Source organism: Piliocolobus tephrosceles, chromosome 9, assembly GCF_002776525.5.
Source record: "Piliocolobus tephrosceles isolate RC106 chromosome 9, ASM277652v3, whole genome shotgun sequence".
In the NCBI taxonomy this organism is placed as follows: Eukaryota; Metazoa; Chordata; class Mammalia; order Primates; family Cercopithecidae; genus Piliocolobus; species Piliocolobus tephrosceles.
Window position 1 is genome coordinate 67,590,923 of NC_045442.1, and position 23,733 is coordinate 67,614,655.

General features: G+C 50.5%; 1 protein-coding gene across 3 annotated transcripts in view; it reads left to right on the forward strand.

Moving 5' to 3' along the window:
* Positions 1–16,270, forward strand: part of SLC29A3 (solute carrier family 29 member 3) — a 50,459-nt gene extending 34,189 nt beyond the window's left edge. The window contains exons 4-6 of one of the 3 annotated variants that reach the window (XM_023205008.2): positions 4,088–4,314; positions 8,638–8,800; positions 14,849–16,263. In XM_023205008.2, the coding sequence (XP_023060776.1) occupies positions 4,088–4,314; positions 8,638–8,800; positions 14,849–15,503 (1,045 nt within the window). In that variant the 3' untranslated portion in view covers positions 15,504–16,263. Of the gene's footprint in view, positions 1–4,087; positions 4,315–8,637; positions 8,801–14,848 lie in introns of all 3 variants that reach the window. The other 2 variants (XM_023205009.1, XM_026455326.1) reach the window with 2 other exon arrangements.
* Positions 16,271–23,733: the final 7,463 nt, after the last annotated feature.

The window sequence follows — 23,733 nt, forward strand, 5'->3', positions numbered from 1 at the left end:
TAGACTTTCCTAAGACCCTAAGAGCACCACCGTCCCCAGGGCCACTCTTCTTCCCTGGTGGAAGTGGCAGAGAGGGAAGCCAGTGTCCTCCGTTCGTGCCTGTGGACCAGTCTTGCACCTGGCACGTTTCATGAAGCTTGATGAATGTTGAAAATAGCCCTGGAGCCCATGGATGGAGGCTCTGGGCAAGAGTGGTTTATGCAGCAGATAATTAGCAGGCAGGAAGGAGACCTGTGAGGGTGAAGGGCCGCATAGAGGGACAGAGCAGGGGACAGAGCAGCGTTCCACGCTGCATTGTTTCTGGAGTGCATTTGGTATTGACCTCCTCCTCTCTGATTCCTCCCCACCTTTCCTGCCCTGGGGGTGCCTGAGTAAGCAGTCCCCCAGCTCTCTGCAAAACCACCTTCCTGTTCAAGGAACTTACTACCTTGTAGCGACAGGCACACAGGAGGGCTCCCATGATGCTGCACCGTTCCTGCTGGACTTTTTCCTGGCTGTGTCTATGAGGAGGCGGTTAGAGGCAGAGGCCATTCCTGAGGCTGGCGGATGTTTCCAGCTGAGCTTCCTGCCGTGCTGAGGTGGCAGGGATCAAGAAGCAGACAGTCGCTGGGAGGTTCAGGCCAGCGTGAAACCGCCCCCCGGGTGCTACTGATCTCCCTTGCTTGTCAATTTGTACATCCAGCAAATCTTTACCCAGTGCCTCCAGGTCCTGTGTCTGTGCTGGGGGAGAACAAGGCGGGGCCCTGCCTTTTTAGCATGCCTCATCTCTCCAGCCTGGCCTTTGCCTCCTTCTTGCCCCAAGGAACTGGTTCAAACTTCTTGGCATTTGTTCCCACCCTCTCTCTCCACTTGAATTTTTTTCAGATTTAGAATCATTAGCTGTTAGGGACCTTAATATTATCTGGTCTAGCTTCTTGTTATAGATGAGGGGACTGAGGCCCAGAGAGGTTGAATATTTGTCGGGGGTTACACAACAAGCAGATGACAGAGCTGGGTAGGGCTCTGGTCTCCTGACTCAGTCTCCATGCCCTGCTGGCTCTTATCTTGGGAGTGGATGGGACGCTCCAGCTGCTAGGAGAGGGTGGGGACACTGTGTGACAGGGCTGAGTATGTAGGACCCCTCGAGCATCGGGGTAAGGCTTGACTGCTGGCCTCCAGGGCCCCTGCTGTACTCTTACGATAGATGCTCTGGGCCACCAAGGGTCCAGATGCCCACCTGGCTGCCCACCAGCTCCTGTCCAGGCCAAAGCCCCTGCAGACCAGGGGCACATCACAGAAGATGTGCGTTAGTGTGAGGTCTTCGTGGACATCTTAATGCAAGATTCCCCACAATCAGGCCCTGAAACAAGGATTCAAATGCGAGTAGTTTATATGGGAGGTGAAGGTGGGAGAGTACAGAATGGGTACGGCAGTCAGCAGAGGATTCCTTATCAAGTCAGCTCCCTCAGAAGGGACAAGAACACAGTCCTGCTGGGGATCTCGGAGAGCCAGTGTGGAGCATGGCTGAGCAGGAGGGAGCTGAGCTGGAGTACTGATGTACCAACTTCCCTAGTCATTGGTTGAAGGCTGCTCTTAGGTGGTGTTACTTACCTGTCACTTCCAGGTAAGTAACACAACTCCTGGAGTTGTAAAAGGGAGGGCACATGGGCAGGACAACAGCAGCATTGCTATAGCTTCTGACCCTGTCATTCCCAGCTTGCAACCCTGATGTACCTCTTTGTGTTAGTGGGTACTTTTAGTAGGAACAACAGAGACACAAAAAGGATGTCCTCTTTCTTTAAGTGGAAATTAAAGGCAGGTCCACCTTTAGGCATCATTGGATCAAGGGGATCTCCTCTGCGCCCCCACCCGGGCTCTGTGTGTCTCTGCGTGGCTTTTCCTCCATGTCTAGCCTCGCCCCACACAGCTGGCGAGATGGCAGCCAGCAGCCCCAGACACAGTCTCGGCAGCGAGCTTCTCTCCACAGCTTCCATGTAGCAGTCCCAGGGAAGACTTCATGACCCTGTGTGGGTCACAAGCTAATTCCTCACTCAACCCCAGGGTCCAGGAGCAGGGAACACTCTGATTGCCCCAGGCTGCGTCACGTGCCTGTTGTTTGTGGCTCTGTCGGTGTGGGTATGGGCAACCTGGCTGACCACCTCCCCAGGATGACTAGGCGAAGGAATGTTCTCCCAGGGGGTGGTGCTGACAGACAAAGGCCCTACGCCCCACCATCCTCCAGCACATGAGTCCACATGCCTCTCTCCAGCATCACCTCTGTGCTCCTCTGCTCCCATCTTGACTGCAGCCAGAGTCCATTTGCAGCTTCCTGAACATGCCTCGCTCTCTTTCCCAAGACACGTGCACTCACATCCTCCCATTCATCATTATCATCCAGCATAGACATTGCCTCCAAATGACCTTCCACGATGCCCAGGGTGAGTTTTGTGCCCCTCAGATGTGCTGCATGATGCCCTGGGCCTCCTGATGGAGCATCTGCCACAGTGGTACCTGTTGCTGGCCTGTCCCGTGTCCCGGGCATCCAGCACAGTACTGGACACACAGTAGTTGCTCAGTGCACATTTGCAGAATGACCACACCATTGAGTATACACGTTAACAGTCTGAGTGATAGGCTGGGACTCAGCACACCTGGGTTCTCATCCAAGCTCCCTACAGACTCACTCCACAACCTTGAACTGTCTCTTCACTTCCTTGGGCTTCCTCACACCCCTTAGAAAGCAGTGACAGCACCTGCTCTCCCTTTAGCTGAGGACCGGAGGGAAACTCAAATTAGCCTGGGGCCACAAAAGCACTTTGAAAAAATTCCTTTCTTGCTTTTCATGCTCATCATTTCATACCTACTTATGTGTGTGTGTGTGTGTGTGTCTGTGTGTGTGTGTGTATTTTTTTTCTACCTTTCAAATTTTTCTTTTTTTAATTAAAAAAAAATTATGTAATCTGGCTTTTCTCCCAGCCCCCTCCCACTGGTTAGCAGGAAAATTAACTACACATCCAATCTGGTTTAAAGCTTAGTCTAATCTGATGATTTAAGCGGCCCCTTGAGATGATGTTCTTGCTCCCTAGAATAAAAATGTGCAGCTTCTCAGACTCCTTCCCTGCTTTTCTCCCCAGGCCAGTATGGGGGCTGGGAAGAGTGCATGGCTCACACGCAGGCATGGTGCTAGGGAGTTTGAGGGTTCCCTTGGCCCCAGGCAGCACTAACTTGGCATCACCTGCTCCCCATGATGACTGAGGCCATCACAGGAGGATGCCCCTGCCCTGACCACCGCTTCTGTGCCATCCATATTTCCTCACTCCAGGGGAGGCAGTAGAACATCATTCTGAGAACTGACCAGAGCCAGACCTCCTGGGTTCATTGCTGAGTGACTTTGAGCAAGTTCCTCAACCTCTCTGATCTCAACTTCCGTATCTGTATACATGGGATAGGTAGGAATACCTGTCTTACAGAGCCGGTATAAGAATCAAACACACTGGCATATAGAAAATGCCTAGAAGAGTGCTAGAAAAGTATGCATTAAACACTGTTTGAGTGTTTGCAATGATGATGGTGATGATGATGATGATGATTTTCTTCCCTTCTTCCCTTTCCCCCCAAACCTCCTGCTAAGTTTTGGAGAAAGGAAGCTCAGTGGCTGGCTGCTCTGTTTAAACACTAGACAAAGCCAGCAGGAGCTCAGCCCTGTGGCAGGAAGAGCAGGGGTTTGCCTCGAACATCCTGGTGTCCTCGTGTCCTTGAACCTCACAGCAAGGTGAAAAGCAGCAGTACCCACTGAGCGCTGGTCCCGAGCCAGGCACTGCCCTCTGCACCCCACACTGCTCACCTCTTCCGCCTCACCCCCACATGAGTTGAATCAACTCTCCCCATTGTACAAGTTCAAAAGCTGAAACCAGAGCAACTGAGTCCCTTACCCAAGGCCACACAGCTAGGGAGCCAGGAAGGCAGGATTCGAGTTCAGGCCTCTTGACTGCAGAGTGAATAGTCCTAACTGCTAAGCTCACCTGCTTCCCTTAAGGTGGCTCACCAGCCCTAGCCCACACAGGAGCCCCAAAGGGGTGTCTAACAGCTTCTGGCATCCTCGCCCCAGGGTTGCGGTCCACATCCGTGTCCTGGCCTCACTGACGGTCATCCTGGCCATCTTCATGGTGATAACTGCACTGGTGAAGGTGGACACCTCCTCCTGGACCCGTGGCTTTTTTGCAGTCACCATTGTCTGCATGGTGATCCTCAGCGGTGCCTCCACTGTCTTCAGCAGCAGCGTCTATGGCATGACCGGCTCCTTCCCTATGAGAAACTCCCAGGCACTGATATCAGGTGAGAGCCGGGGTCCGGGCAGCTGACCAGGTTCATCCACCCAGAAGTCATGGGAGGGAGCCAGAGATGCGCTGGCCTTTTGGCCTTTTCTGAAAAGGAAATAGCGTGGGTGCTACTTGTGTTTCAGTCATGTGGTGTTGTAGAACAAGCTACCCCAAAACTTAGTGGCTTAGAACAACAACAGTCATTTCTACTACTCACAAATTTGCAGCTTGGACAGGAGTTTGCAGGTGTAGCTCTTCTCTTCTCCCCATGGCATCAGCCAGCATAGCTCGATGGGGAGCCGGAGGATCCAGTTCCAGGTGGCGCGCTCTCCTGGCTCGCATGTTGGTGGTGGCTGCTGGCTGGAAGCTTAGCCAGGGCTGGGCTGGGCTGGGGCCAGGGACTTCCATTCCTCTCTATGTGGACCTCAAATGGCAACTTTGACTACCTCATGGCACGGTGTCTGGGTTGCAAAAGCTGGCATTTCAGGAGATCCAGGCAGAAGCTTTATTTCTGATTTAGCAAAAGAAGCCACATAGGGTCAGTTCTACCATAGCCATAAGCTCACACAGACTCAAGACAGCGGGACCCACCTCTGGGAGAGTATGCAAGTCTCCCACTGTGACTGTGGGAAGGTAGGCAGGAGGGGAGATGGAGTTGCAGCTATTTTTGGATAACATGGTCTGCCTACAAAATGCAGTTCCTGAAACCAGCCTTCTTCCCTTTCTTTCCCTCCTTCTATTCCTCTTCTATTTTACCTTTTCCTTATCTTTTTTCCCTTTCTTGTCTCCTTTCCTTCCTTCTGTCTTTTCTTCCTTTCTGATTTTATAGAGAACCTGCTATGTCCTGGGGATGCAAAGATGAACAAGCACTGGTCCCCTCGGAGCTGATGGCTCAGTGAATAAACTCTCATCCCCAGCTCCCCCAAGCTTTGGTATACCGTGGGTGTGCCCATGCACAACGTGGGCTGACCCCTCTAGCTGATGTTTGATGCTGATGTTGATGAGCCTGTTCCGGAGGCCTTGGCAGTTTTGTTCTCTAAGCTGGAGACACACACATCTCTCACCCAGGTGACCCAACCAGGTAAAAAGGAGCGGGTCAGGAACCATTGGTGCTTTGCCAGGAGGCCACAGTCCCTGGGAGCAAGACTGGAGGCTCTGCTGCTGTGTCTGCCCCTCCACATGCCCCTGTTGTGCAGAGGAGAGCTCTAAACATTTGCCCACTGACAGCAATTTCACAAGGAACCTGCGCTGTGCCCCTCAGTTAATAACGCGGGGAAGCATGTGGCCAGGATGACAATACTTTGACAAGGGTATGTCCCTTCCCCACTCAGGCCAGTGCCAGACATCACTGGTGGATCTCTATCTTTCATCCTGAGCTTCTAAATCCTTCTCAGCGCAGCACTTGAGGCAGTTACTCTCAGCAGTCAGAGTCTAGATGGGAGCTTCAATCTGTTTGCCATTTCTGAGATCGGATTAGGCTTCTGGCTGTATCCTGGGAAACACTTGAGCCTAAGATAAAATAAAAGTGGACCTGTTGCTAAGTTTCCTGGGTGCAGGCAACACGCACTAGTGATGCTTTCAAACAGGCATTTCTGGACTAAAGGCCGTGGCCACCGGACATGGGATTTAATCCCTTCTGTCACCGTGGTCTCAGAAGGAGGCTCTTGTCCCCTTAGTTCCTTCCATCCTTGCTGGCAGCCTCTCCAGGAGCCAGTGACCAAACTTACCATTTACATTGGCAAGCAGTCCTCGGGTTCCTCTGGCCACCTGTGATCTTCTAGGGATGGGGAGTCTCCTGTGGATTTTTCAGAAAGTCTATTTAGAAAAGTGGGGAAGTTTAGTACTTCTACGCCAGTATTAATGACCCTGAGTCTAAACCGTGGTCACCACTGTATGGGGCCCCTGTGGGCGCCCAACACCCTGGAATATCGAGGTGTTCCAGTCTCCCAGAGGCCGCAAGGCCACCTCGCCAGCCCCACTTGCTTTTTTTCCAGCACAGCCTGTCTGTGAATTCCGCATGCGTTGGCATCTGAGGAACAATTCATTTGTTTTGCTCTGGTGTTTTTTTAAACCCCTCATTTGCATGTATTTCCATAACTGATGAGATAAAAGTAGAGAGTCATGAAGGATGAGCTCCCGGAGGCCTGGTTTGTTGTTGATGATAATATTGTAAATTCTCTACAAGTTGGAAAGAGAGAGAGGAAAATCAGTAGGCAGTGATGTTAAGATCTCTTCCTTGGGGCGGCTGGGGAGTGTCTTACTGAGTTTAACCCCAGTTCTTACAAAATGTCTAGGCGGGGATTACAGCTTCTCAGAAGTGGGCATCCTCTTGGCAAAGGGTTTACCCGTTGTTGCTGCTTTGATGTGAGAAGGACAGAAATAGCCAAGCACCTAACTGGGAATCAGAAAGGATTTGTTTGGTATTTGGCACTTCTCCTCGCCAGGCAGGCTTCTGAGTGCTTCATGTGTACTAATCCTTTTAATCTTCATCACAGCCCTATGAGGCGGGTATTATTAACACCCCCATTGTATAGATGAGGATACAGAGGCACAGTGAGGCTAAGGACTTGCTGAAGGTCACATAACTGGAAGTAGTAGAACCAGGTTTGGACTCGGATGTTTTGATTCTAGAGTCTGTGTTCCTAATTGTGGTGCTAATTTTTATACCTTTGCCCTCCCTCAAGTGCTACCCAGGCTAATAGAACTTATGGTGGGGAGGCTGGGGAAAGGATCCTCCATCGGGCCAAGGGCTATTCTCTGTAGAGCCACAGAGGCCACAGGCAGAGCATGGGGAGCCGTGATGGCACACCATGGTGGATGGGGCCTGACTGTCCCGCTGCTCCTCTGCTTCGTGCAACAGTGGGCAGGAAAGTGGTGCTGTGTAAGAGCTGCCCAATGGAGACAGAGCAGGCCACGCCCACACGGGCCCAGCCTTCTTCCCGCCTCTTCAGGAATGGACATTCTGATCTTCTGAAGTGGGCAGGTTCATCCTGCCGGTCGACCCAGCTCATCCACCAGGCCCTTCCCACATTGATGGTGATGGTCTTGGCCTTGGAGTCAGTGCTTTTCCATTCATCGTCCTGTTTCCACCTCACTACAGTCACCTGTGATGAACAGGACAAGTATTAGCCCCACTTTCCAGGCAAATAAACACAGGCAGGGAAGAAAGTACGTGATCTGCCCACGCTGGTGCCAGCGTTCCCAAGCAGTGCTGCACACAGGCCTTCTGACTCGTGGCCAGCACAGGAAGACGACCCATGGCTATGAGGGTTCTAAGGAACAGAAAGACATGTCTGCTGCCTCCCAGAAGCAATGGTGCAATCGTGGCAAGGCAGGGCATAGTGTTTGTTGAAGACTACTGTGTGCCAGGCCCGTTCTGAACATCATCTCAGTCAGTCCTCAAAGCAACCACACAGGGCGGGGTTGTTATTCCCATTCTACAAGCGAGCACACTGTAAAGTCAGAGAGGCCACGTTACCCCTAGGGTCCCAGCTAGCAAGTAGCAGAGTCCAGGGTGACACGTCCGTCCGCCTGACTCCTAGGCCCGTTGGCACCCCAGTAAGTCATGTGGCCTCCTCTGTTAGGTAGTGGTGAAAGGTGTGGCAGCCACACGGTCTCACGGGTAATGTGTATCAAAGCCATTGGCAAGGAGAACATTCCATGTGGTGGGGTGGTTGCGTGCTTGTGTGTGTGCATAGGTGTGTGACTGTGTGTGTGTGAGTGTTGTATGTGTTACACATGCATTCACATGTGTATGGTGCCACAGTCGCCTTGGGGTACACAGCAGCTTCTGTGAGCTCATGGGTGGGCAATGGTGGGGGTTTATAGCCAGTGAGGATACCCCAGAAAGGGTGGCCTCCGGGCAGCAGGGGACCCTATGTGAGGACAGTCCCTGAGCCTCCTTCCCAGTTTAGTTGGTGGGTGCTTTGGGTTGGGGCCAGAGAAGAGGAAATCCAGAGGTCTCTGGCACTTCCTGCCCCTAAATCTAAAATTTCAGCCCCCACTAGAAGGGCAATAAAGAGAGATGGAGGTTGAGGGTCAGAGGTGAAACAGGAAAGGCAGCGGACTGGAGGCCATGTGCCACCTCAGGCAGCAGCCTCTGACAAGTCCAGCAGAGAGTGGGGGAAACGACCCCCTTGGAAACTCAGGAAACGCTGGAAATGCTTGGCTGCTGGGCCCTCCCTGTCTCTGAGGCTTCAGGACACTGACAGAGCTTTGGCATTCTTAGCACTGAGGAATTTTTATTTTGGTTTGTGAAACCCAAGCAGGGAGGGGCCTGCAGGCACTCCTCCTCCTCGCCCACCCCTCACCATCTCTGCGTGTCCTCTGTTCTCTGCAGGAGGAGCCATGGGCGGGACGGTCAGCGCCGTGGCCTCCCTGGTGGACTTGGCTGCATCCAGTGATGTGAGGGACAGCACCCTGGCCTTCTTCCTGACAGCCACCATCTTCCTCGTGCTCTGCATGGGACTCTACCTGCTGCTGTCCAGGCTAGAGTATGCCAGGTGAAGGTGCCACTCACTGTCCGCGCCTCCTTCCTGTGTGTCCAGTTATGGCCGTGCTTCTTTTTCTCAGCAAATTCTATGCTGGCTTCTTGTCTAGGTGCTATGGCTCAAAGCAGTTGCTCAACAAATTGGCTTGGCTGGTGGACGTGAGAAGCTGGCTCTGTGCTGCGCCCAAGCAGTTGGAGCCTCACATTTAATCATGGTGAACAATAGTTCCCATTGGTGAAACACAGCCCCTTATTCCAGCGCTGTGTTCCTGCTAGTTTGATGTGTCCTACCTCATTCAATGTTCACACCTCTATCCAGGCACCGTGGAGCACACCTGCAATCCCAGCACTTTGGGAGGCCAAGGCAGTAGATTGCCTGAGCCCAGGAGTTCAACACCCATTCTGGGCAACACAGTGAGACCCTGTCTCTACAAAAAATAAAAACTTGGCTAGGCATAGCAGCATGTGCCTCTAGTCCCAGCTACTCGGGAGGCTGAAGTGGGAGGATCGCTTGAGCCCAGGAGTCAGAGGCTGCAGTGAGCTGATTGCACTACTGCAATTCCAGCCTGGGTGACAGCAAGACCATGTCTCTCTAAAAAACAAACAAACAAAAAAACAAAAAACAAACTCACACTCCTCTGTTCCTCTTAGAGTACAGTATTATTATTATTTATTATTATTTCCATGCACAGATTAGAAAACCAGGGTTCAGAGAGATTAAATTGCTGTTGTTTTAGAAGAGACAGGGTCTCACTCTGCGGGCCAGGCTGGAGTGCAGTGATGCAATCATGGCCTGCTACAGCCTTGACCTCCTGGGCTGAAGCTATCCTTCCACCTCAGCCTTCCAAATAGCTGGGACTCCAGGTGTACCATCACACCCAGCTATTTTTTAAAAAGTTTTTGTAGGCCGGACGCGGTGGCTCACGCCTGTAATCCCAACACTTTGGGAGGCCGAGGAGGGCCAGATCACAAAGTTAGGAGATCGAGACCATCCTGGCTAACACGGTGAAACCCCGTTTCTACTAAAAATACAAAAAATTAGCCAGGCATGGTGGTGGGCGCCTGTAGTCCCAGCTACTCGGGAGGCTGAGGCAGGAGAATGGCGTGAACCTGGGAGGCGGAGCTTGCAGTGAGCCGAGATCATGCCACTGCACTCCAGCCTGGGTGACAGAGCAAGATTCCATCTCAAAAAAATAAATTAAAAAAAAAAAAAAAAAGAGAAAGAAAAACAAAAAACAGTTTTTGTAGAGACAGAGTCTTACTATGTTGCCCAGGCTAGTCTTGAACTCCTATGCTCAAGTGATCCTCCTGCCTCAGCCCCCCAAAGTGCTAGGATTACAGGCATGAGCCACAGTGCCCGGCATAGAGAGGTTAAATTACTTGCCTGAATCTCAGAGCCAGTAGGTAGTAGAGCCAGGCAGGATTTTAAGATGACTCCAAACCTGTGCTTGGACAACTTGCTGCCCTATGGGGCTTCTTTCCACCTCTAGGACCTGTTTTCTCGCCTCAAGTCTTACTCTTGCTTTCTCTCTCCAGTTCCTCCTTTTGCTTTCTTGCTTCCTGCTGCTTTCTACAAAAACAACCCTTGTCTTTCTCTCATGTTTTATTCTTTTCAAAGCATTTTCCTCTCCACTATCTTATTTGATATAGGAAAGGCAGGAGTTATCCCCATTTAACGGGTAAGGAAACTAAGACCAAGAGAAGGCTAAGTGATGTGCCAGGTGCGTGAGCCGGCAGACCTGGGGAGAGATCTGCCCCTGACGTGGCCCTGTTCCACAGGAAGCTATTTTTTGCAGTGGCACAAAGCTAAGCAGTTTACGTCTGTATTTTTGTTTATGATTTATGACAATCTGTGCATTTGTGATTGTATTTTCTCACTTGAGAGCTGGGGAAACTGAGGCTTAGGAGAGTTCACAAGCATGCCCCAGCTCACTCATCTGGTGAGTCACAGGCAGGACCGGAGCTGTTTCCGGAGTAGCCTCTCCCCACCGGCTCATGCTATATCCCTGGCTCGCCACTGCAAGGGCCTTTTCTCATCATTCATTCTCCCTGTCCTCATGAGGAGAGTCACCTCGTTAACCCCTAGAACCCCCAGCCTTTCAGCAGAACATCGATTCCCCCTGGGCTGGGAGTGAGCCACTTTCCTCAGCTATAGTATTCTTCACCGCTTCAGCAGTCCTCAGGGTTCAGGAGGGTAAGAGGAGGCTGATCTGCTTGAGCTATGCAGTATCCCAGGCACCTACAGACGCCTGGGCTGCCCAGCTCTCCCCGCCCCTTCAGGGCTGTCATCAGAAATTGCCTAGCTGTGGCTCCAGGCTGACGTCCCTGAGCTTCCTGCTGCCTGGCTGGCTGTCCATCCCCCAGCATCCTGTACACTGCCTGGCACCTCAGCGTTGTGCCTTAAATGATTCAGCAGCCACTGAATGAACAGAGGAACAGGAGGGTTGCCCCACTCCTTGTTCTGTTTCCTCATGTCCTATTTCTGGTGCTTTGGGTGGTCTGTTTCCAGCAGGGTAGTCAACCTTCCTTGCTTGCCTAGAGCCAAAGGAGCTCACAGGACAAGGGACTGTAAGTGTTAAAACCAGGACAGTTTCAGGCAAACCAGGATGGTTGGTCACCCTAGTTCCTAGTCTCATTTGGGCAGGCCAGAGTCCCTTACAGCTGAGCGTGTAAGACAGAGAACACCCAGGACCATCCTATCCTGTAGACTTTTCTATTTCTTTTTCTTTTTTTGAGACAGAGTCTCGCTCTGTCACCCAGGTTGGAGTGCAGTGGCACAATCACGGTTCACTGCAGCCTTGATCTCCAGGGCTCAAGCAATCCTCAAGTTAGCCTCCCGAGTATTTGGGACAACAGGCATGGGCCACCATGCCCAGCTAATTTTTGTGTTTTTTGTAGAGACAGAGTTTCACCACGTTGGCCAGGCTGGTCTCAAACCCCTGACCTCAAGTGATCTGCCTGCCTCAGCCTCCCAAAGCGCTGGGATTGATTATAGGCACGAGCCACTGTGCCTGGACAGAAGCTTCTGTTTCTTTGCTGATTAAAACTAGGGTCAGGATTTGTGGGCTCATAGACACTTCTCTAAGGATGGGGCTCATGGAGAGAGCTGTGCTCCCGGGTCTGCTTGAACTAAATCTTCCTGAAAAGGCAAGCTCGCCCGTCCTACATTTGGGAGGGTGAGGTGACACAGGAAAATTTGGAAGAACTTAGGAGGAAGAGCTGCGACCAGAGGAACTTGGTGGGGAATTTCCTGAGAGCAGACTTAAGGCAAGGACCTGACAACGCTGAATAGAGGGGAAGTAAGAATATTCCTTTCCCTAGATAGCGATTGTGAAACCAGACAGGGCTCTTGGCTAAAGCACCCCATTCACCGCCACTCAAGAGCGATTCTGGGGAGGAGCCCTCTCACACACCCACTCACCCACCACCCACATGCGAGTTATCTGCATGTCCTTAGGGTAGGAGGACTGACTGGGGCTTCAAAACTTGGCGGTATGAAACCTCCATTTTACAGAGGAGGAAGCAGGCCCAGAAAGGGGTGTGCCTGGCCCAAGATCACACAGAGAGGCAGAGACAAGGCTGAAACCAGAACCAAGTTACTGCTTACACACACACCTCTACACCAATTCCCTCTGTTTGAGCTGCATTAATACAGTCAGCCTGTATCTTCTGGTTTTCAGATACCTGCGGCCCAGAGAGGTTGAGTGGCCCAGGCAAGGTCACACAGTAAGGGAAAGTGATCTAAGCTTTCTCACTGGTCAGAGTAGCAGAAGTTGGAGAGATTGATGATATTCAGTGTTGAAGATATGGAAGACACTTCTATAGGCTACTTCTCAGTTTTTTCAACAGTTATGTGTTAAAGGGCTGCTCTGTGCCTGAAGATTTAGCTAGAAATAGTCAAATGTGGGCCGGGCGCGGTGGCTCAAGCCTGTAATCCCAGCACTTTGGGAGGCCGAGACGGGCGGATCACGAGGTCAGGAGATCGAGACCATCCTGGCTAACACGGTGAAACCCCGTCTCTACTAAAAATACAAAAAACTAGCCGGGCGAGGTGGCGGGCGCCTGTAGTCCCAGCTACTCAGGAGGCTGAGGCGGGAGAATGGTGTAAACCTGGGAGGCGGAGCTTGCAGTGAGCTGAGATCCGGCCACTGCACTCCAGTCCGGGCGACAGAGCGAGACTCCGCCTCAAAACAAAAAAACAAAAAAAAGAAATAGTCAAATGTGGAATGTGGTCCTTGCTCCAGGAACCTGTCTTCTTCTTCTTTTTTTTTTTTTGAGATGGAATCTTACTCTGTCACCCAGGCTGGAGTGCAGTGGCGTGATCTTGGCTCACTGCAATGTCCACCTCCCGGGTTCAGGCGATTCTCCTGCCTCAGCCTCCTGAGTAGCTGGGACTACAGTTGCACACCACACCACCATGCCTGGCTAATTTTTGTATTTTTAGTAGAGATGGGATTTCACCATTGGGTCAGGCTGGTCTTGAACTCCTAACCTCAGGTGACCCGCCCACCTCATGCTCCCAAAGTGCTGGGATTACAGACGTCCAAGAACCTGTCTTCTACCGAAGGAGACACATGATAAACAAGTAAGCCAATGCAATTACTATAGATTGTGGTCAGATCTTTTGAAGGAACTAAACAGGTGCTCTGGTAGAGATGAACAGGGCAAGTTACTTCAGTTAGGGTGGGTAAATGGTGCTGAGCAGAGTTAAACCGGTAATACCTATTAGGAGAGCAGTTTATCAGTAGCTATCAAAATGTTAAAGGTGTAAACCTTTTAATCCAGCAATTTCCTCTTCTAGAAGTCTGCCCTACCAAAATACTAGTATACATGTGCAAGGATTTATGTGTAGGGATATTCATTGCAACATTGTCTGTAGTAATGAAAAGTTGAGGCAACCTAAGTGTCCATCAGTAGGGGAGCAGTTAAATTGTACATCCATTGGGTGAACCATCATAGAGTAACATAAGAGAGACATAGGCCATGTATTCCTGTGTAGAAGGATGGCCACGAGATACTGTTTGTTATGCAATTTTATGTATTCATTTATGTTTCACAGTTATGCAGGATTTAGGCAGTTAGTATAAGGCACTTGTGTATATTATTTACATATATTGTATTTAGGCATTACACTGTTGTAGAAAGTTTTACAATATGTATGGCTTGACCCCACTCTTGCTTAAGAAATGTAACTGTGTGAGTGTTGTTTGTGTGTGCATGGAATAGTATGTACCAGATTGGTTTTTCTGTTGTTTTGTTTTGTTGAGACAGGGTCTCACTCTGTTATCCAGGCTGGAGTGTGGTAATGTGATCATAGCTCACTATATTGAACAACTGGGCTCAAGCAATCCTCCTGCCTCAGCCTCCCCAGTAGCTGGGACTACGGGCATATACCAACACCCCTGGCTAATTTTATTTTTAAATTATTATTATTATCATCATTTTTGTAGAGACAGGGTTTCACTTGGTTGTACAGGCTGATGTTGAACTCCTGGGCTGAAGCTATCCTTCTGCCTCTGTCTCCCAAAGTATTGGGATTATAGGTGTGAGCCGTAAGGCCTGGCCTAGAATGTTAATGGCCAGTACCACTAAGGAGTAAAATCAGAAGTGGGAAGAGGTGAGAGTCCCCTTTCTATTAATACTATACCATTTATTTTTTGTATTATTTGGGTCTGTTGTATCAAGCATATATTCATTTTATCATTTTAGAAATTTGCATTTTTAATAGTATTTTACCTCTACTCTCCTAAAACATAACAAAAACAGGTGAGCCAGGACAGGGGCCCATACTCACCATGCGGTGGTCAGTCCTGGTTTCCTCTGTCCCTGCTCGTGGCATGGCCACCACGCTGGCAGGCAGGCAGGCCAGGGACAGTGCAGGTCTTCCTCTGACCACCTCGCGACAGCATCCATCATCTCAGGGAACGCTGGAGCCGTAGGCATATGGGGCTTGGGCTTTCCATGCTGGGCTGGAAGGTTCTGTTCTGAGTGCCCACCCCTGGCTGTGCTGACTCAGATCCCAAGCAACCTGCTTGACGGTGGCCCTGTCTCCTCCCCGCAGGTACTACATGAGGCCTGTTCTTGTGGCCCGTGTGTTTTCTGGTGAAGAGGAACTTCCTCAGGACTCCCCCGGTGTCCCTTTGGTGGCCTCCAGATTCAGTGTTTCCCACACGCCCCCTCTCCGCCCCATCCTGAAGAAGACAGCCAGCCTGGGCTTCTGTGTCACCTATGTCTTCTTCATCACCAGCCTCATCTATCCCGCTGTCTGCACCAACATCGAGTCCCTTAACAAGGACTCAGGCTCACTGTGGACCACCAAGTTCTTCATCCCCCTCACTACCTTCCTCCTGTACAACTTTGCTGACCTGTGTGGCCGGCAGCTCACTGCCTGGATCCAGGTGCCAGGGCCCAACAGTAAGGCGCTGCCAGGGTTCGTGCTCCTCCGGACCTGCCTCATTCCCCTCTTTGTGCTCTGTAACTACCAGCCCCGCGTCCACCTGAAGACTGTGGTCTTTCAGTCCGATGTGTACCCTGCACTCCTCAGCTCCCTGCTGGGGCTCAGCAACGGCTACCTCAGCACCCTAGCCCTCCTCTATGGGCCTAAGATTGTGCCCAGAGAGCTGGCCGAGGCCACGGGGGTGGTGATGTCCTTTTATGTGTGCTTGGGCTTAACGCTGGGCTCAGCCTGCTCCACCCTCCTGGTGCATCTCATCTAAGAGGGAGGACACGAGGACATTGGTGCTTCAGAGCCTTGGAAGATGAGGAGAGAGTGCAAGAAGGCTGGGGGCCATGGAGGAAAGGCCTAGAGTTTCGCTTGGGACAGACAGCAGAGCGCACTCGGGCCTCATCCCTCCCAGGATGCCGGTGAGCCACGTCCATGCCCATTCCGTGCAAGGCAGATAGTCCAGACACGTTAACAGAACACTCTGAGACAGCTGAAGAAGAAATAGTACAAAGCAGGGGTACTCCCTTCACAGCCAATGGTTAACATTCCACCTTCTTTCTAGCCCTTCAAAGGTGCTGCCAGTGTTCGCCCTAGAGTTGTTACAAAGCCAGTGCCAAAACCCAGCCATGGGCTCTTTGCATCCTCCCAGCTGTGCTCATTCCAACTGACAGTGAGATGCAAGCAAATGCTCAGCCCTCCTTACCCTGAAGGGGTCTCCCTGGAATGGAATTCCCCCTGGCATGGTCAGTCCTCAGGCCCAAGACTCAGACCCCTGTGTTCTGTGGGTGAACAACTGCCCACCAACCAGACTGGAAAACCCAGAAAAACGGGCCTTCCACGAATGCTTCATTCCAGAGGGACCAGAGGGCCTCCCTGTGCAAGGGATCAAGTGTGTCTGGCCTGGGTTTTCAAAGAGGGATCCTCATGGCCTGGTGGTCTATGGCCTAGGTCAAGATGAGGGTCTTTTAGTGTTCCTATTTACAACATGTCAAAGCCATTGGTTCAAGGACATAATAAATACTTGAGTATTCTATGTAAGCCTCATTGATGTCTCTGTTAGTCAGAGTCTTAACAAGCAATGGTGTACTCAGATTAGGCAATTTGAGGATTTTTTAAAATTTTATTATTCTTATTATTGAGACAAGATATCACTCTGTCACCCAGGCAGGAGTGCAGTAGCTCAATCATAGCTCACTGCAGCCTTGAACTCCTGGGCTCAAGTGATCTTCCAGCCTCAGCCTCCTGAGTAGCTGGGAGTACAGGTGCACACCACCATGGCTGGCTAATTTCTGTATTTTTAAAATTTTTCATAGAGATGGGGTATTACTATGTTACCCAACCTGGTCTTGAATTCCTGAGCTCGAGCGATCCTCCCACCTCAGCTTCCCAAAGTGCTGGGATTACAGGTGTGAGCCACTGTGCCAGCCTAATTTGAGGATTTTCTTTTTTGTTTTTCTTTTTTTTGAAATGAAGTCTTGCTCTGTTGCCCAGGCTGGAGTGCAGTGGCGCAATGTTGGCTCACTGCAACCTTGAGGATATTTTAAGAGCAGGTGTAGGAACCCCAGGGAGTTGTGCATTCTATCTAAAAACTAGTAATAGGGAGGCCATTCCAGCTCAAGCCTGATGTGGTGGGTGGGAGGGAGTCCTTCTAGAACCTAGGGAGTGACTTTGTCTGGGGATGGGATGGGACACATCCAGCCTGCTGTAACCCTGCAGGAGGGAGCTGAAGGAATAAATTCGCTCCATTCTTCCTCTGATTTCCATGTCCCTGGGCACTAAAGCCCAGCCAGCCGCAGGTGGAGAGGGTGGAGAGAGGCCTAGAGAGAAACAGGGAGGTGTCTGGCCCCGGGTCTCATGCATTGCAGGACCAGCGAGCACCTTGGCTTTCACAGGTTTATTTTTTGTGAATATCCCTGGAGGTCTGAAGCCTTGATCAGCAGAATTAGGTGTTGCTTTGTTCTGGTTTGTTGCAGATAGTTGTGTATATTGAAGCTGTTGTGTCAAAAGACAATCCCCAGTTTCCATTGCTCTATCTGGGAAGGCTGTGGCCCCTCACGTTGGCGATCTCCTGACACGAAGAGTAATTTATAATTTTTTCAGGTGTCTAGAAGGCTCCCAAAAGGCTGTTCCTTGGAAAACAGCATGGCTCGGGAATCAGAGAGAGAAAAGAATCAGATCAGACCAGGAGCTCTCTCTCAAGAGTCCTGCAGAAGGAACAGAACTTGCCCCCAAGATGTGGCAACCCCTAGAGCTGTGAATCAGCCCTCTGCTTCTCTGCAGAAGCGCACTGGCTCAGTGGTGCCCTGCAGAGGCTGATGAAACTGAAAAGCAGTCAGTAATCCAGCCGGTGGCAGCAGTTCATGTTCCCTGCCGTCTCAGCCTAGTACACATTCCCTCTCCTTGGCCAGAGAACTAAAGAGGACACCTTGAAAGGGTTTCTGAACTCGATACCTACCAAAAAGAAAAAATTCTCCCTTCCCTTTGCAGGAGCCTGAAATCTCCCCCTTGGTTTTTTCATTGACTTTAATGCTGTGGATGACTTGGGGTGTTGGTCTAGCTGGTGACTCATCTCAATCATAAGTGTTTTAGAAATGAGAAGCATGGACCGGGCACAGTGGTTCATGCCTGTAATCCCAGCACTTTGGGAGGCCAAGGCAGGCGGACCACCTGAGGTCAGGAGTTCGAGACCAGTCTGACCAACATGTCAAAATCCCATCTCTACTGAAAATACAAAAATTAGCTGGGCACGATGGCTCACGCCTGTAATCCCAGCACTTTGGGAGGCCAAGGCAGGCGTACCACCTGAGGTCAGGAGTTCGAGACCAGCCTGACCAACATGTCAAAATCCTGTCTCTACTGAAAATACAAAAATTAGCTGGAAGTGGTGGCAGGCGCCTGTAATCCCAACTACTCGGGAGGCTGAGTCAGGAGAATCACTGAACCTGGGAGGCAGATGTTGCAGTGAGCTGAGACTATGCCACTGCACTCCAGTCTAGGCAAAAAGAGCAAAACTCCATCTCAAAAAAGAAAAAAAGAAAAAAGAAAAAGAAATAGGCACCATGCCTGCCTTAAAGTAAACCAGCAGTCTCTGAGCTCAGAGATGGGGACCACCTTGGAGCAATCACCTTGCAGCTATTGGGGAAGAGTAGTGGTGGTCTCTCATGCTCTGTTGTAGAGGAATGGCTTTCAAAGAAGTGGAGGAGGCATCTCCATTAGAAAGATGATTTGCAGTTAGTGTGGAGCACAGGGGGAGTTGGGGGTCCAGCCGTGGGGATGGTAGGGCATGGAGATGATAGACTAAGTTGCATCCACTTTGCCAGGGGAGGAGAGGCCACTCTGTTGGGAGGGGCTGGCGGTTTGGCTGTTGGGGATCATCCAGGCTTTCGCTCACTTTGCTTGGTTACTCACCTTAGTGGGCACTTCACAGAGGGTCATTCCCTCCCAGGGAGGGAGGAAGGAAAATGAAAATCCATCTCCAGGCAGAAGGATGGATGGGGAGTTCAATAACCCTTCGCTGTGAGAAGCAGCTCATGGGCTTCAGCTGCTCTGGCTCTCAAGTCTCATGTGAACCCAGCAGGCTTGTGAACCAGCTAGAATGTTTGGAGGGGTGAACAAAACTCACCAAAGAGGAGGGGAGTTTTCAATGAGGGAGGTAGAGGGGATGCCTTGAGAGGTTGTTGTTGTCTAAGAGTTCTCTGATTTAATTCCAAATGGCAGTTTTTAGGGCACCATACAGATGTTCATTTTCCTCCTTAATTTTTAATTTTTTGGTTTCTTTGAGACAAGGTCTCAGTCTGTCACCCAGGCTGGAGTGCAATGGCATGATCACAGCTCACTGCAGCCTCCACCTCCTGGGCTCAAGCGATCGTCACACCTCAGCCTCCCTACGAGCTAGGACCACAGGTACATGCCACCACACCTAGCTAATTATTTTTTAAATTTTTTATAGAGGCAAAGCCTCAGCGTGTTGCCTAGGCTGGTCTCTAACCACTCAAGCAAACACTGTGTTTGTGTTCTAGTGTTCTGTGAAAGATAGAACTTGAGAGTGATGAAATCAGATGTTTAGCTGAGGACATTTCTACGCAATGTATTGAAAGTGTGGCTTGGCTCCTCCTGACTGCTTATAATAAAATGTGAGAAGGTGGGACGACTCAACAATTCTCCCGCCTCGGCCTCCCAAAGTGCTGGGATTACAGGCATGAACCACCGTGCCCGACCATTTTTCTCCATTATTCAATTAACAAAGCCGCATGAGTAGACTCTTCAACCAGTGGGCAACGGGGATTTCTGAGAACATGCTTATTCCTACATATGCAGGAGCTGGGGGGAACTTCAACCAGGGTGCTATTATGAGCAAGGACCCCTCATTCAGCTGCCTTCCACTCAGTGCTCCAGGGAGAAGACTTCGGCCTCCTCATCGGCTCGGAGGTGATGTGGGCGCTTAACTTCTGAGCCAATGTCACGCTTTTATAGAGAACTCCACGTAGAAGAGGGGGCAAAGCCTGTTGGCATATTTATAGTATATTCCAGCTGAATGTGAACTGAGAGCCCACGCATGTCTCCACTTGGTGGGCTTTCTGAGTGGGAGTACCTCGTGCCTATTCTACCATCATCACTTCCTTGGTGGCGGCATTGTCAGTGCCAGTATGCCTCTGGGCCTGAGTCACTGTTGCTCTTCACTCACTCGCTGAGGCTGCCTGGTTCCTGGTCCAGCGTTGACTCCAGCAGGATCCTAGAAAGAATTTCTGCCCCACCATCAGGTAGAAGCTAGGACTAGTCATGTAGCCACAGAGCTGGCTACTGGGGAAGGAGTAGTGGGGGTCTCTCATGCTCTGTTGCAGGGGAATAGCTTTCAAAGAAGTGGAGGAGGCATCTCTGTTAGATGATTTGTAGTTAGTGTGGAGCACAAGCGGGGAGGTGGGTGGTGATGGTAGGGCCTGGAGATGACAGACTAAGTGGCACACACTTCACCAGCCCCTGCTGCTGAGGTGACCCCTGCATGGCTCGCTGCTGATAGACCTGTCTTGGAACAGGAGGGTTGTGGGACATGAGACACAGCTTTAGAGGTCAGGAAGTTTTGCTCCCAGGCCCACAAGGCGCCATCTGTGTGAGTCAACGTTCCTGAGTCTCATTTCCTCATCTGTAAAATAGGGATAATAGTAAGTCCCAGAGCTGTGACCATCTGCTGTGCCACTGAGCCAGCCTTTCACCCCAGTCACACCCACTCCCCAACCCACATACGCAAGAGCTGCACCAGGGGTCACAGCCTTTGCAGGAGGCAACTCAGGGCACAGTGCACACCCCCTACTGCCACCAGGTTTCTGCCACTCAGGAAGTCCAGGGCAGCCTCAGCCTGAGATGGCGAACTCAACTTCAGGCTTCCCTGGGCTTGACCCTGAAGGAGAGTGACAAAGATAGGCATGCTCTCTGCCCCTACAAGGTTCCAGCCAACTGACCCATTGGCACTGCGCTCCCCGCTAAGAACAGTTCCGGCGCTTGACTGGAAGTTAGAGGAGCTCCAGGGCCACAACACAGGGCCAAGGAATTGACAGTCACAGGATTCAGACACGCACACTGAAGTTGGAATGCTCTTTCTGCCACCTCCTAGCTGGGTCACTTTAGCCACATCCTGCTGGTGCCCATTTCTGATGTCTAAAATAAGCCGGCCAGGCATGGTGGCTCACACCTACAATCCCAGCACTTTGGGAGGCTGAGGCAGGAGAATCACTTGAGGCCAGGAGTTCAAGACGAGCCTGGACAACATAATAAGACCCTATCACTACAAAAAAAAAAAACAAAAAACAAAAATTAGCCAGGCCTAGTGGTGCATGCCTATAGTCCCAGCTACTCAAGAAGCTGAGGCAGGAGAATTGCTTGAGCCCAGGAGGTGGAAGTTACAGTGAGCTAGAATTGTACCACTACACCCCATCCTGGGCAACAGAGTGAGACTGTGTCTCTAAAAAAATAAAAAATAAAATGAGAAGCCTCTCAGGGCTGTAGAAAGATTAAATAAGCCTTAATATCATATGCAAAGTATCTGGCATATGATAGATCCTCAACAAACTTGGTTTTCTTCCAGGTTTTGCTGCTGCCTGGACAACTTGTTGCAATGCCAGCTGCTTCCCTGTGGCAGGCTGTATCCTGTACCCAGTGCTCAATGGACTTGCCAGGCCCCTTGCCTGGTCCCCAGGCCTAGAACCTGACACTTGTTTGATGCTCAGGCCCCCCACCTGGATCTGCCTGCCCAGGCATGCCCGACCTGGGGGCAGGATACACTGGGCAGAAAGCTGGAAATCCAAGACCCCAGACCACTCACTTTCTCCTTTGGACAGGCTGCTTCACTGTTTTTCTATGACTCAGCTGGAAAATTGGGTACCCCAGTACCCATTCTATCACTATCATGAATGCACAGCCATGAACGAAGATGCCCTTTAGAAACTGGTGTAGTTCCAACGAGGTTACAAGAGCCTGGGCTCTGGAGTTGTTCTGCCTAGGTTTGAGTCCTTATTAGTTCCTGGCTATATGACTGAAGGTAAGTCCAGTCCCTGCCTCCATTTCCTCATCTGAACACTAGGGGCGATTGTAGTACTGCTCTCATACCCGGTTATGATGATATACTGGCAATGCACATAAAACATCTGGAATGGAGCCTGGTGCTACAGATGAATGTTTGTGTCCCCCCCACCAAATTCACATGTTCCAATCCTAACCCCCAACCTGATGGTATTAGGAGGTTGGATGTTTGGGAGGTGATTAGATCATGAGAGTAGAACCCCCATGAATGTGATTAGTAACCTTATAAAAGAGACTCAACAGAGCTCCCTCACCCCTGTGCCATGTGAGAACACAGTGAGAAGATGGCCCTCTGTGAACCAGGAAGCAGACCCTCACCACATACCAAATCTGCTGCAACCTTGATCTGGGACCTCCCAGCCTCTAAAACTGTGAGGAATAAATTTCTGTTGTATATGAGCCACCCAGTCTATGATATTTTTGTTATAGCAGCATGAACAGACTAAGACAAATGTGAAGGAGCTAGACTGAACTGTGTTTGTGTTCTAGTGTTTTGTGGCAGGTAGAACTTGAGAGTGATGAAACAAGATGCTTAGCTGAGGACATTTCTATGCAATGTATTGAAAGTGTGGCTTGGCTCCTCCTAATAAAATGTGAGAAAAGAGAAATGACTTAAACATGGAATGGTGAAGCAAAAAGGAAGCAGAACTTAAAGCCTTGGAAAATCCTCAGCCTATTCGTATTGCAAAAAATGAGAACACTACAGGTGTAGTCAAATGACTGTTTGCTAAGGAGATCAGAGTGTATCAACAATCTGACCTGGGCTCTGCAATCCACTGCTAGCCATGAGCTTGGGAGCAGGCCCTGCTTCTGCAGCAGGATGAGTGTGGTCTACATCAAAGTAAAGGGAGGTGCTGATCATTGAGCAGCTACGATGGTCAGGCTGTGCCTATGTACAGTATCCCTGCCAGATGGGGGGTGGGTCATCCCCATTTTACAGATGAGGAAACTGAGACTCAGAAAGATAAAGTCAATAAGAGGCCATGTTAGAATTCAGACCAGAGTTAGGAGGCTCCAAAGCCTGTCTTTCCTCTTCACCCTGCTGCCTTAAAATATTGAGAAGGGCAATTCCAGTTTAAATGGTTTGTGGATCTGAGGACACCCAGAGCACATGCTGGGTAGACAGGGTAAGGAGGGGGAGAAGCAGAGTCAGGACAAACCTGTCCAGTGTGAGGGACAGGGGCCACCCAGCCTGCCCTCAGTGCTTCTGTGGTGGCACTGATGGGTCACTGGTCATCAGTACCCAAGGCTGCATTTATTATAGGCACTTGAAACATAAGGTCATGAAGGTAAGAGCAAGATTTACAGAGCATGTGATACAGGCAGAGAGCTTCACCATCTGGATCTCATGTGCCACATGCCTCAAGCCTGTCCTCTCCAACATGCCAAGGAACTGTGGGTGGGTCCACCTTCCCAGACACGGAGAAGAGTAAAGTATGAAGTCCTAGGATAACCATGCCTTCTGTTCCCAACTTAAAACATATGCCTAGAGCTGGTGGGGCCCTGAGGCCACCAAGTCCAACCTCTGCCTCTCAGCAAGACCATACTTGGGCTACTGTAAACCAGCTGGCACCAGGCCTACGCTGACCAGCAGTTTCTAACAGATTAAGTCCCAGAGGCCCAAGGAGATTGAGCATCCTCAGTGCTGTTCTTTTTATTTATTTATTTATTATATACATTTTAAGAGATGGAGTCTTGCTATGTTGCTGAGGTTGGAGTGTAGTAGCTGTTCAGTGGTGCAATCATAGCTCACTGCAACCTCCAACTCCTAGTCTCAAGTGATCCTCCCACCTCAGCCTCCCAAGTAGCTGGGACTACAGGTATGTGACACGGTGCCCAGCTTTTCAAAAAAATGAAATGTAACTATATTTTCCAAAATAAAATATTGGTGAGAAAAGTGCCATTGTTTTACATTTTTTAATGTAATT